Raw genomic sequence first — 14985 nt, 5'->3', positions numbered from 1 at the left:
GAGTGGCTAGGCCCGTGAGCCATGGCCTCGGGAGAGGCCACAGCAGTAAGAGGCCCGCGTAATGCCCAAAAAAAAAAAAAAAAAAAAAAAAAAAAAAAAAAAAAGAGTGCAGGGAGTTCTTAGAAATGCCATGATTAAAGCTTGTACAGATTGACCTGGGAACAAAGTGGAGAAAATGGTCATTTTTATCTAGGATGATTTGGAAATGCTTATAGACAGTGTGGCACTTGAACTTGAGTTGTGAAGATAAGTGATTTCTCACAATGCAAGCAAACTGGGGGCAAGTTCTTAACAGGAAAAATTAGTAGGAAAAGTAGAGGCAAAAATGTGTGAAATATCTTGGCAAGGAGTTTGTTATGACAAGAGTAGCATGATTGTAAATTGGACAGGGAGATTTGAGCTTGGTAAGGGCCTGGTCAGGGGAGGCTTTCTTTGCCATGTTAACGTGAATGATGTTATCCTATATGCATCTAGAAGCCATTGAAAAGAGTAAACCTCAGAAGTAAAAGTTATCAAATATGTGTTTTAGATAGATTAGTTTGAAGATAGTGTGGATGATGAAGCTGATAGGAGAAAACAAGAAACAAAGGAAGGTACTTAGGAGACCAGTTTAGAATTTATCTCTATTTAGAGATAGAGAGAATAGAACATAATAGAGAAATATTTAGTTTGGATAAAAGGGCAAGGTTATTAATTTGATGTTCCTGGTATAAAATGTGGAAAAATCTAGAATTATGTCCAGTTGTCCAGTCTGGGGAACTAAATGAATTATAATGTATTAACTGAGATAAATTCAAAGAGAAGAGAAAGCTCAGGTTGAACATAATCAGTACAATGTTGAGCACGCCTTATTTAAAGTTCGTGTGAAACTTCTGAGCAAATATTCTCAGCAGTGAGATGAGAAAGATGATAGTAATACTCCAGAAGTCTAGTTCTGAATCTTCTCATGTCTCCTGGTAACTGTAGAGAGCAATAAGTAGAATAAAATATAACATGCATGCAGACACACATAAACACACATGCACACATATGCTGTTGTTTCAGTACAATTATGAGATCAACAAAAAATGACAGAGTTGTAATTGCATATAAATATTGCCAAAATTGAAGTAGAACAAGGAACCAGCTTGTAGATTCATAAAGATGTTACAAAGAATAACAAGGAATGTGGAGAGGGTCTCAGGATTGACAGATCTCAAATATCTCCAGCATATATTTCTGCTCAGGAAGAGAGGATGGTACCTTAAGATGGAAGTTCTGGGAGTAGGACCAAGGTAGATAAGTCAAAGCAGAGTATTTTTGGAAAGAATGGGAAAAAAGTTTTGCAAAATGCCTAGGGGGTCCAGACATAGCAGATCTAAAAAAGTGCCAGCAAAATACCATCTACATGTGAATACATAACTTTGGAAAACAATAAATATGAAGAGATCTCGAAAGCCCAGATCTGGCAGTACAAGTTCTTTTGAAGCAGGCCAGGTTTGCAGAAGCAGAGAAGGTATAACCACACATAGGGACTATATTTAACTCCTCTATATAAACAGAAAAGATAACTCTTCAGTTTTGAAGCTTGGAAAGCTGGTGCATGTTCCATTCCCATAACTTTCTGCCTCTAGTTTAAGAAAACCCATCTCATTCAAAATGATTAAGTAGAAAAGGAAAAGCTTCTGCCTACATACCAAATAATTATAGTGAGAGAAATGAAAATTATTAAGCATTATTTTACAAAGGACCGTGAAAACTCACTAGAACAATGTTACCATGAATCAGATAAAAATATAAATGTAACTATATGTAAGTTTAAGTTAAAAAAATTAAACAATCTTGGCCACAAAACAAGAGAAAAATCGCTAGATGAAGGAGGCTATGGAATGAAAACTGACAGAACTCAGGAAAAAAATAAATGGGAAAAAATTTATAGATGAAGACTAAATTATAAAGCACACAAGGAAGAAAAGACAACATAGAAAGCATGTATGTGGCATAGAAGGGGGAGAATGGAGAATATAAAATAAAAGTAAGAAAAAGTATTAGAGAAAATAGGCAAATATAGAAGATAGGAAAAGGAGATCCAAAACGCACATAATTGCAGTCCCCAAAGAAGAAAACCAAAAAAAAATAAATATTTAAATCTATAGTTAAAGTTTACTGAAATAATAAGTAATGATAAATAATGAATAATTAAATAAAATAATATTTGAATCTATATATTGTAATGGCACATCAAGTGTCTAGGGAAATTGATCCAGAGCAATCAGCACTGAGATGTACTGTGGTAAAATTCTTGGATTTAAAGACGCAGAAATAATCCTTTTGTCATCTAAAAGGAAAAACAAAAGTTTGGCATCAGGTTTCTCAACAGCAGCATTCACCTCCAGAAGACTGGAGAAACACTTAAAAGATCCTCAAGGAAGGAAAACATGAGCTCATTATTTCATCATCAACAAACTGCCCTACAGTTATAAACAGTTTGGATATGGAAGTACCCGGGATATGTTGATATCAGATACTCCTTAAGAACTGACAGCAAGGCAAATTGTAACCAACCAAGATATGATTGGGGAAATTTTGATAAAAGGTCTGGCGAGGGACTTCTCTGGTAGTACAGTGGTTAAGAATCTGCCTTGCAATGCAGGGGATGTGGGTTTGATCCCTGGTTGGGGAACTAAGATCCCACATGCCATGGAGCAACTAATCCCACGTGCCGCAACTACCGAGCCTGTGCACCACAACTAGAGAGAAGCCTGCACACCACAACGAAGAGCCCACACGCCACAACAAAAGATCCTGTGTGCCTCAACGAAGATCCCGTGTGCTGCAACTAAGACCCCGCGTGCTGCAACTAAGACCCAACGCAGCCAAATAAATAAATAAATAAATATTTTAAAAAAAGAAGATCTGGTGGCAAGCATCAAGTATGTTAAACTACTTAGATTTAACTACCTATATTTAGCTAATATATTTAACTAAGTGCAATTAATTTATGCTAGAACTAAGGCAAATACTAAGCTAAGCATAAGGGTGGCAAAATAGAATGAAATGTAATATGCTTTGATAAAGTAGAAATTGTACAACTAACAAAAATGGGAGAAGTAAACAGGGTAGAGATCAAAAGAAGGATAAACTTGATGGCTGCCTAATAGATAATAAATGGAGAGTCAAGGGATATTATTTTTATAGACATTTTATTGAAGCATAATATATTTTCAGAAGAGTGCACAAATTGCAAATGTAAATTGATGGATTTTAACAAAGCGAAGACACCTATGTAAACAGAGTCCAGCCCAAGAAACGGATAATACAAGTATTACAAAAGCCCCTCCTCCACCTCCCTTCTTGTCTAAACCCTTAATGCCTAAAGATTACCACTCTCCTGACTTCTGCAGTGAATAGGCTAATTTGTTCTGTGTTTGAACTTTATGCATACACAGGAGAATACAGCACATAGTCATTTGTGTCTGCATTTCGTTACTCAACAACGTGCTGTTAAGAGTCATTCATATAGTTGTATATAACAGAAATTCATTTTTATTGCTCTATAGCAGTACTATCCAATCAGATTTTGTAAAATGATGGAAATGTTCTGTATCTGATATCCAATATCGCCTCTAGCCACATATGCCTATTGTGCATTTGAAATGTGGTCAGTGTGAATGAGGCACTGAACTCTTAATTTTATTTAGTTTTAATTGACATAAATTTAAGTAAGAACACATGGGTAATAGTTAACCATATTGTACAACATAGTTTTATAGTAGTCCATTGTGTGAATATACTAAAATTTATTCATTCTGTAGTTAATGTTGTTTCCACTTTAGGGCTAATATGCTGTTTCTATGAACATTCTTTTACTTGTTTTTTGGAAAACATATGAATACATTTCTATTGAGTACACATATAAACAGCAGAATTGCTGAGTCATATGTATGTTAAGCTTTTTAATAAATTTTTAAAGTATTTGCACTAGTTCATTCTTCTAGCAATCTATTGTTAATTGTTCTTAAACTCAAGCAATTTTGATAGGTGTATAAGTGTTGATATTTCACTGTAATTTTAATTTCCCTATTCAGAGGATTAATATTATTGAGCATGTTTTCCTTTATTCATTAGCCATAGGAATGTGCAATTTTGTCAAATGTCTTTTCTGTTCTTTTGTCTATTTTTACATATTGATTTGCAGAATTTCTTTATATACTCCAAATGTGGGAGTCATTTGACATATATATTCATGACAAATATCTTCAACTCTATGACTTGCCTTTTCACTCTGATAATGGCATCTTTTGAGTGAAATAAATTTTTAATTTTAATGTCCTGTTTAAGAAATCTTTGCCTGATCAAAAGTCATGTGGATATTTCTTATGTTATTTTAATAAGAGATTATAAAATCAATAATTCAACTGGGAATGATATTTTTTGTATAAAGTTGGGACCCAGGTTCATCATTTTTGGATGGATACTAATTGACTCACCACCGTTTATTTAAAGGCTGTCTTTTCCCCACAGACATGCACCAGCAGACTCTATATATGTGGTTCTATTTCTGCACTCTGTTCTGTTCCATTGGTCTATTTGAGCATCCCGGTACCAACATTACAGTCTTAATTGCTGTGTATTTTTTGTGAATATTTACATCAGTCTTTGTTGTAAGTCCATCTTTGAGATTATCTTGGCAATTCTCGGCCCTTTGTATTTCTAGGTGATTAAAATCACCTAGTTAATGTCCATAAAAAAACATGCTGAGATTTGGATTGGAATGTCTTTGAATCAATTTGGGAGCATTGCTATACTTACCACACTGAGTCTCTTGATCAATCAATGAAGTATGATTCCTTCAGTTATTTAAATCTTCATTTATTTCTCCAATAATGTTTCATAATTTTCTTTTTCAGAGTTGAGGTCTTAAACCTCCTTCATTAGATTCATTCCTAGGTAACTGATGTTTTTGATATTTAGTATAGCATAGTATAAAATAGTTGTTTATTACCGGTATGAAGGAAATGCAATTCATTCTTATTGCTTTGACCTTGTATTCTGTGACTGTGTTCATATTAATTTCTAATAGTTGGTAGATTAAAGGCTTTATTTGGCGTCTGAGAATTCCAATTCAGGAGACACTGATCTGAGCAAGAGTTGAAAATGTGTTCCAAGGAGGAGATAAAAGACAGAGGTTTATAAAGGCAAAAAACCCAACAAGGTTGCAAAAGTTGTTTCAAAAGAATTATAATTGGTACTGGCAAGCCAAAGCTATTCTTATCTTTACGTGATTCGTAGCAAAAGGCTACCACTAGAGGGAGGGAAAAGTTCGTTACTGTGACGGGTTGCAGGTTTTCTTGTAGAGTCCTTGGAATATTTGTGGTTTGGCCCAATTCAAAAGTTCGTGTTTCCAGCTGGTGAGGATGTGCATAAGCCCTGCTTCCTTAATGGCCTTCCAGCTCCATTTTAAAGAGCTCTCTTAGCAATACTGACTACATGCTGAAGTTCCTTTTTCCACAGTAAATAATCACAATCTGCAAATAATGATTTTTACTTCTTCTTCTCCAACGCTTTTCTCTTGCACTGATTAAGATATCCTGTACAATGTTGAATAGAAGTAGTGATGGTATACTTGTTTTTTATGCCCATCAAGATGAAGGTTTTTGGTATTTTATCGTTAGATATAAAATTTACTGTAAATTTACCCTTAAGTGTGATATTGGTACCATCTATCAGAATAAGCCAGTTTGTTTCTATTTCTAGTTCACTAAAACATTTTTTAATTAATAAATTTTAAAATTTATCAAATGCATTTGATGCATCTATTGAGATGATTGCAATATGATACCTCTACTTTATTCTAGGAATAAATTGGATTTAGTCAGTTGCTTGATTCAATTTGCTGATACTTTGTTTAGAATTTTTGCATCTATGCTCATGAATAAGGTTGCCTTATAATTTTCCCTTATTAATGTGCTTGTTAGGTTTTGGCATCAGTGTTACTCTGGTTTCATAAAATAAGTTGAGAAATATTTCCTCTTCCCTTAATATCTGGACTAATTTATGGAGGTATGGTATTATTATTATTATTATTTTTTTTTCTCTTTCTTTCTCCCTTGCGGTACGTGGGCCTCTCACTGCCATGGCCTCTCCCATTGCGGAGCACAGGCTCTGGACACGCAGGCTCAGCGGTCATGGCTCATGGGCCCAGCCGCTCCGTGGCATGTGGAGTCTTCCCGGACCAGGGCACAAACCCGTGTCCCCTGCATCGGCAGGCGGACTCTCAAACACTGCGCCACCAGGGAAGCCCTGGTATTATTTTTTAATTAAATCTTTGGAAGAACTCACTTGTCATGTACCTGGCCTAGAATTTCTTTGTGAGAATGTTTTAAATTAAAAATTGAATGTCTGTGTGTGTGTGTGTGTGTGTGTGTGTGTGTGTGTGTGTGTGTGTGTGTGTGACTAACAAATCTTTCTGCTTTTATCTTTATAATTTCTGTCATTTTACTTCTATGTTTTTGGTATTTTTATTTTATTCACCTATATCTTCTGTCTATTGGTATATATGCCTTTTCTATCCAAGTATAAATTTAGCTGCATCCCAGAAGTCTTGATATATATTTTTACTCATACTTTCAATTCAAATATGCCTTTCAATGTATTTTTCATTTAAACCATGTGTTATTTAGAAGTGTACAGTTGGTGCAAGGTTGGTTCCTTCTGATGGCTATGAAGGCAGGGTCTGTTCCAGATATCCATGGCTTGTAGATGGCTATCTTTTCCTGAGTCTTCACATTATCTTCACTCTGTGAATGTCTATGTCCATATTTTCTCTTCTTATAATGACACCAGTTATATTGGATTAGGGCCTACCCAACTGACCTCATTTTAACTTAATTACCTCTGTAAAACCCTGTATCCAATATGATGGCATTCCAAAGTACTGGGAGTTAGGATTTTTGGCATATAAATTTTGGAGGGAACAGAAATCAGTCCATAACAGTAACAAAGCATCCCAAGTTTAATCACTTAACAACAACAATTTATCCTTATCTTTCATGGTTCTGCGAGTTGACTGGGCTCAACAGGGTGGTTCTTGCTTAAGGTTTCTCTTGAGCTTGTGGTCAGATGGCACATAACATTTGAGTTACCTGATAGCATGACTGGGTTAGATTTCCTAGATGGCTGACAATTTAGGCTAAATTTTCCTAGGAGCCTAGGTGGAGCTGTTGATTGGTCATAGAGGCTTCTTTATGTAACTTAAATGTCTGCTAACAAAGTACAAGAATTCCAAAAGGGAACATCCCAGGTTTTAGTGTTCTAAGAGACCCAAGCATAAGGTACAAGGCATAAACTGCAAGGCTTCATTAGACCTAGGCTGAAAGTCCAAGAATGTCACTCTTCTGTACTCTATTTGTCAAAAAAGTCATGTTTCAAAAAGAGGGTGATTAGATTCCATCTCTTGATGTCAGGAGCAACAAGCATGTATTGGGGGAAAAGAGGAATCAATGATAGCCATGTTGAGTGATTATCTACCACAGTATCTTTCATTGGTTTTGGAAAATACTTAACTATTCTTTCTTCAAAGATTGCTTCTGCTCCGTTCCTTATCTACTCACCTTTTGGATATCAGTTACACATATTGTAAACCTTTCACTATATCCATGTATCTTTTATTCTTTTTTTACTTTCTGTTTTCATTTGTTTTTATGCTCTGTGCTTCAGACTAAAGTTTTTTCACTAATGTATTAATAATAATCTAATGTATGTTTAATCTAATCTAATGTTTAATCTAATGTATTAATAATATTTCCACCTGCTTTTCCAGTTACCTGTACTCTAGTTTACTAATTCTACCATCCCCTGTGTCTAATTAGTTGTTAAATTCACCTATGAGTTCGTTATAATTAGTGTACTTTTCTGTTATACAATTTTATTTCTTTTTAATAGATTCTAGTTCTCTGATAATATTCTCTATCTTGTCATCTGTTTTCTTGGACATATTAATCCTCTAAATTTAAAATGTCTGTCAGATATCTAGTATCTGAATATTCTGTAGTACTATTTACATTTCATTTTTTTCTCTTGACTCTGTCTCTTATAACTCCTATAATTATTTTTAATCATGTGAGATTTTGTGTACCAAAAATAATAGAGACTCTGAACATTAATGACTCCAAAAATATTTTACAATAGCTTTATTAAGGAAGGTAGAATAGGAACAGTTCCCTGTAAACAAAGCAGGAATTTAGCTGATTTAAGGATAGGTTTAAGTTTTTTAAAGACCTTATCAATTCTCAGATTGTCCTTTATCCTAGAGTATCGTCTTTCAAGAGGTCCTGATTGAAAGGTATGTTGAACATAGGATCCTTCACTTTTGGTGACATTTGAACTCCAGTATTTGTCTACCCAGTCACAGTAAAACTTCCTAGAGCAATATTATCAGTTCTTTTTACATTGCATTAGAAATAATAGGACTTCCCTGGTGGCGGAGTGGTTAAGAATCCGCCTGCCAATGCAGGGGACACGGGTTCGAGCCCTGGTCTGGGAAGATCCCACATGCCGCAGAGCAACTAAGCCCGTGAGCCACAACTACTGAGGCCCCGTGCCACAACTACTGAAGCCCATGTGCCTAGAACCTGTGTTTCGCAACAAGAGAAGCCACCACAACGAGAAGCCCGTGCACTGCAACAAAGAGTAGCCCCCACTCTCTGCAGCTAGAGAAAGCCCACACGCAGCAACGAAGACCAAATGCAGCCAAAAATAAATTTATAAAAAAAGAAATAATAGCCAGTACATTTAACTAACTATTTGGTAAGGTAACAGCATATAAAAAATAGCAGATATATTGAGCTATACACACACACAGTCACACACAAACAAATTCAGTTAAAAAAATTTAACATATATTAACTGAAAAATGAAAACAAAATAAGGTCTGTAGTCTGGTTGACAGCAGCAAGCCAATGTCAGTTTCCTGGTTTTAATATTATATTACAGTTCTATAAGATTTAACCATTTAGGGATACTGGGTGAGGGTACACATGATGCTTTGTACTATTTTTACAACTACCTGTGAGTTTCAAAATAAATAATAATTTCAAAATAAAAATAGTTTCAAAATAAAATGAAACACACTTGAATGTCACAAAAACTGACTTGAACAATTTGAAAAGATATATCTCATATTATTGAATAGGAAGACCTAACACCACCAATGGATCGGTTCTCCTTAAGTTAATTCATAATTTTAATGTGATAATGAAAATACTAGTGGAATTATTGAACTATAAAACCTGATTCTAAAGTTTTTATGAAAAAATAAGAGTAGCTTGGAAATCTGAAACAAAGAAGCACAGTAACAGAGGTTAGCCTCATAAGCTAAAATGCACCATAAAGTCTCAACACTGAAGTAATATAATATTGACTTATGAATAGACTGACATTAAGTCTAGAAATAGATCTCAACTCATATAGGAATTTAATATAATGAAAGTAAAATTCTAAATAAGTGCATCAAAAATGGACTTTTAAGAAAGTGGTTTGGGTATAATGGGGATAGACTTTGGGGAAAAAATTATATCCAGAGCCCATATGATACAACAGGAAAAACTCAAATGGGACAAAGATTTAAATGTAAAAAAAATTAAATAATACAAGTGGTAAAAAAAAACCAGATTATTTCATTATTATTATCATTTTAGATGTTGGGGGTAGGAGTTTAGTAATTTATTTATTTATTTTTGCTGTGTTGGGTCTTCGTTTCTGTGCGAGGGTTTTCTCTAGTTGTGGCAAGCGGGGGCCACTCTTCATCGCGGTGCATGGGCCTCTGACTATCGCGGCCTCTCTTGTTGAGGAGCACAGGATCCAGATGTGCAGGCTCAGTAGTTGGGACTCATGGGCCTAGTTGCTCCGTGGCATGTGGGATCCTCCCAGATCAGGGATCGAACCCGTGTCCCCTGCATTAGCAGGCAGATTCTCAACCACTGAGCCACCAGGGAAGCCCTCATTATTATTTTTAAAAAGTGAAGGTATTTGTTACTATGACTAAAAATCTGGAAGTCATAAGGGAAAGACTGATAAATTTTAGTCCATAAAATTAAAAATAATAAGCAAAGTCAAAAGCCAAGGAACAATGAATTTATGCAACTCATATTCTATAAAAGATTAATTCCTCTAATAAGCAAAGCTCTCCTAAGATTAACATCCCAATAGAAAAGTGGAAAAGCATCAAAGAAAACAAAATACAAATATTAAAGGATGTTCAGCCATATCTACAGTAAAGGTCATAGAATTTAAAATTTTTATGTGATAGTATTTCTTATGTACCTAGTTGACAGGAATAAAACATTGATAATAGATCTGTTTATGTGGCTGTATAGAAAAAAGTACTTTCATATATTGCTTGAAAGAGCACAAAATGTTGCAACTCTGATGAAAAGAGTATCTTTAATACTTCAGAAAATTGCAGATATGTTTACCCTTTATGCTAGCACTTGTACTTGAAATCCTTTTTGCAGATATCCTGCAAAAAAATATATTTACATCCATAAGGCTATCTATATTACATACAACCACATATTGTGTATGTACTATATACATGAAACAACAAACACTGGGAAAAAACTAAGTGTGAAAGAGCAACAGACAGGTTGAGTAGATGATTTCATTTTTGCAGAATGTAATATAATGAAAGTGAAAACAAATAGGGAGGGGCTCTATGTTCATATAGGAGGGGATCTTAAGAATATATTGTAACATGAAAAAGTCAGGTACAGAACAGTCAATATATGGGGTTCACCAAAAAGTTCATTCAGGTTTTTCCATGAGATGTTACAGAAAACCTGAACAAACTTTCTGGCCAACCCAATAGTTTGCTACTTCCTCTGAAGAAATGAGAGTATAGAGGTATGCATTTATAATCATTTGTATTTTCATAAAGAAACACTGTGAAGGTATAAACAAGAAAGTGATGAAAATGATAACCTAAAGAGATGGGATAGAAATGAGAGTAGATGAGAGCAGGGGTATAAGTAAGCATGTCTCTCCAGCATGTGCTCTTTGTATAGCTTTCCAAAATATAATCAAACTTCAAATTCAACAGAGTTTAATTTTTTAAAAAGTACAGTAAAAGTCAAAACCAAATACATCAATTGTGAAATCATTATCAAGTGCTAATGTCACGGAAGTGGTGTGGGGTGGAATAGCATTGCAGGCCAATGCTCCTACAAAGGATAGCTAGAAAAGCTGGGTTAAATTAAAAATCATATATTTAAAGGCACAAAGTGGCAGAGGACTAGAGGGATTAAAATTCCAGAGAGAGCAGAAGCTTTTAGAGATGAAATAGGGATCTAAAGCTGTCCCTGACATTCTTGTCAATTCTTGATGAGGGGTAGATGCTGACAACATGGACTAGGTCTAGGTAGAGTGTCACACTAGGGGGCAAGCAAACTGACATAGTTTCTGGTGACCAAATGGGGCCAGGAATGACACCATTCTTTTTCCTCTGGAGAATTCTGATGAAATCTGAAGCTGTGTGAGGCTTAAGTCTAAACAGAAAAGTATCAATATCATGATTTGTCAGTTCTCGCTCCATCAAGGTGATCATTAAGAAAAATTAGTTCTTCATTTCTTTCCCTTCCATCCCTCATTATTTAATTAATTAATTTTTATTATTATTTTATTTCTTGTGGCACATGGGCTCTAGAGTGCAGGCTCAGTAGTTGTGGCGCACAGGCCCAGCCGCTCTGCAGCATGTGGGATCCTCCCGGACCAGGGATCAAACAGTGCCCCCTGCATTGGCAGGCAGATTCTTAACCACTGCGCCACCAGGGAAGTCCCCATCCATCATTATTTTAATATGTGTATGTATTCTCACCTGTGATAGTTACCATGGATTTAAACAAGAAGGTGGATGAGTACTTTAAGGGAAAAAGGTGAAATAAAAGAGGAACAGAAGTGACCAGATTCCTGCTTCTCTGATGGACTTTGGAGGGTGGCACGATAGAAAAAAAAAAAAAAAGTTGTTTCACTAATAAGTTTTCAATTGTAATATTAAAACATACTGCAAAAAAAATGTAGAAGAATGCCAAGAGAGAATTATGGGACAATCTAAACTAAATCTCCTCTCTGGGGATTCAGAGAGGGTGTCCTTAAGGAAATCACATTTAAGCTAAGCCCTAAAAGATGGGGGATGAGAATTTCACACAGTGGGAACAATGTATGCAAAGACTCTGACTCTGAGTGCAAGAAGTAGCTATATAAGAGTGTTGTATGATAGAATGTCGTAAACAAAGAAGGTGGTAAAGGCAAAAGTTGTGAGGTGGCATGCAATGAGACTGATGAGCCATTGAAGGTTCCTAGTGGGTTAGTGAAATAATCAGAATTTTACCTTAAAAAAATCACTGTGGCTCTATGTGGAGAGTAGACTGCAGGGATAAAAATGGTTGTTGGCAGATAAGTTAGGAAATTGTTTTATTTTCTTCAGGCAAAAAATACACGCTTGGAATAGGCCAGTAGAATTAGAGATGAAGAAAATCAGAGAGAGATATAAAAAAAGTTATTTATAAAAATCACAGTATTTTATTATTGATTGTCTGTGGTGAATGAGGAAAAGAATACTCTTTCAAGCATGCCTCTTTCCAGGTTTTGGGCTTGAAAACTGCATGGGTGATGATTCCATTTCTTGTGAGAGGGAGCACCAGGGGAAGAGCAACTTTTGTGTGTGATAGGAACTTAAGTCTAGAACTCAAGAAAGATATGGACTGAAAATATATATTTAGAAGTCATAAGAGATATTGGTAGCTGTCTTTTACATCTTGGAAGTGTACTAACCAATAGTTTGTTTATTCCATGAAATTCTTAAACCATACCATCATAGCCTTACTCCTTAGACAAAATACCAAAAAAAAATCACTTTATTCTTAAAACATAGTAATGTTTTTCACTAAAAAATTGTGTTTTATGCATATTATTTCTTGTTTTGCTGTTCATTTAACTGATTTTGGAAAATTATGGGAATCATTCATCTTTTCATCTTTTTTTGTATATCAGAAATAAAGTTATAATCAAACTGAAGATACATAAATATTTGTTAATAATTATGAGTTATTGTTAGCTCTTTATATACTTCAGAGAACACCATTATTATACTACATATAAAAAAACTGCTTATGCTAAATGAAGCAGAATACTAAATTTTAGTTAGGCATATGACCCACATTTCTATTTTATACCAAAAACTTTATCCTAAAGTGTGGTTCTAAAATGTGACACTTTACTTCCTTTATATGTCTTTAATGAATCTGCTCATAATAAAAGTTAAATTATGTTTCATTTAGAAACATCACTATCTTTTAAGAATTGGTAAATATGTTTTCATTTCCTAGTAGTAAATATTTGAGGAAAGAACATATATTTTTACCAGGTTGATACAGGTGGAATTATCTCACTTTTTACAAAATAGTCATAAAGTACTGAACATATGCTACATTTTAATAAATTGAGTCATTTTGGATGACAATATTGGTCATACTAGTTTATTATTCAAGTTCCAGAACAAGGAAATAAAGGATAAGCATAGGATTTATTTAAAATATCCATTTAAAATGTAGCTGTTATTTCTTTACTTTCTAAAATGTTCAAGGGTTGATTATTTTTTGTTGTATTTTAGTTTATTTTCCAAAATACTAATATGTGATTTTTATACATTATTTTTCTTTTTAAAACAAATGCTTGACCAATACAAAATACAGAGATCTTCATTCTTCATATTTGAGAAAGTTATTTCTTATTTATTTTAACTTTTGAATAGTGAGGGTAAAAGTCAGAGGTCCAACCGAAAAGAGATGGCACCCTCAAATTAGGACAATTCAAGTAAGGTTGAATAATGTGGCTATTTAAAATGCGGGCAGGGTATAAGGAATCCCAAAGTATAGCGCAGTACTTCAGGTCTGTTACCACCCAACACCCAAAGGGAAACAAAGGTAGGAAGAAGAGAGACCTGTAGAGGGTACTGCTTTGCCTAGTAACCCAGTCAACTTGGGTAACTGCAGAGAGGGAGCCTGGGAATGAAGACCTGAACTTCACCTTCCTTTCTCACTCTGGAGCACCCTATTGGCATAACTCAATCAGTAGCCAGAGGCAAGAGAGCCCATTGATGTACTCCATTACCTAAATGGAGAGCAAGGTAGAGAAAGGTAGAGAGTAAGTTTCACAGGGACAAAAGGAAGAAATCTGAAACAATGGATGTGCACAACAGAATGAAGAATGAGAAATATGAAAGGTAGTGCTAAATTTTTTTCAACCAAGGCTGGGGCAGAGTTTGGGCCATAAATGCTTCCTCCTAGTGAAGCACAAGTAGCTTTAGAATTGGTTGGCAGGGGGCAGAATATGGAAACATGGGAAGAGTTGCAGTTAATTCACCCAGATTGAACTCTGTCAACTGGCCAAAGATCCTTAGTCTAATGGATGCACAGGGAAAAAAATTACCCCTGAACCTAGCAAACATTCTTTACAGCTAATAATAATGATTTTTCATGATATCATTGCTATTTGCTTGCAGGATTGTATCCGACAAACAACGTTCTCTGGCCATGGGTGTGACCTTTGTGATTTTGAGAATATTTGGTATGGACTTTTGGCAATCTATTATTACATTGAATTGAATGGTTTCTTTTTTGATTTATACATGTGTCAACATGTATATTTAGAATTTCAAATGAATAATTATGATAAACTGACACAAAACAAGTGAATGGGGGAGCTGCTTTACAGAATTTTGGAGACAATACTTAGTGTAAAAAAGATAATACTTGGGGCTTCCCTGGTGGCGCAGTGGTTGAGAGTCCGCCTGCCGATGCAGGGAACACGGGTTCGTGCCCCGGTCTGGGAAGATCCCACATGCCGCGGAGCGGCTAAGTCCGTAAGCCATGGCCGCTGAGCCTGCGCGTCCGGAGCCTGTGCTCCGCAACGGGCGAGGCCACAACAGTGAGAGGCCCGCATACCGCAAAA

The 14985-nt window shown here is 35.3% G+C and overlaps 1 protein-coding gene across 1 annotated transcript in view; it reads left to right on the top strand.

Moving 5' to 3' along the window:
- Positions 1–14985, top strand: part of SLCO6A1 (solute carrier organic anion transporter family member 6A1) — a 96184-nt gene that overhangs the window by 75501 nt on the left and 5698 nt on the right. Inside the window, exon 11 of the mRNA XM_024739678.1 lies at positions 14537–14601. Within this exon, the coding sequence (XP_024595446.1) occupies positions 14537–14601 (65 nt within the window). The remainder of the gene's footprint in view (positions 1–14536; positions 14602–14985) is intronic.

Source organism: Neophocaena asiaeorientalis, unplaced genomic scaffold (genome assembly GCF_003031525.2).
Source record: "Neophocaena asiaeorientalis asiaeorientalis breed wild unplaced genomic scaffold, Neophocaena_asiaeorientalis_V1.1 scaffold146, whole genome shotgun sequence".
In the NCBI taxonomy this organism is placed as follows: Eukaryota; Metazoa; Chordata; class Mammalia; order Artiodactyla; family Phocoenidae; genus Neophocaena; species Neophocaena asiaeorientalis.
This window is presented reverse-complemented; position numbering and strand designations above follow the sequence as displayed.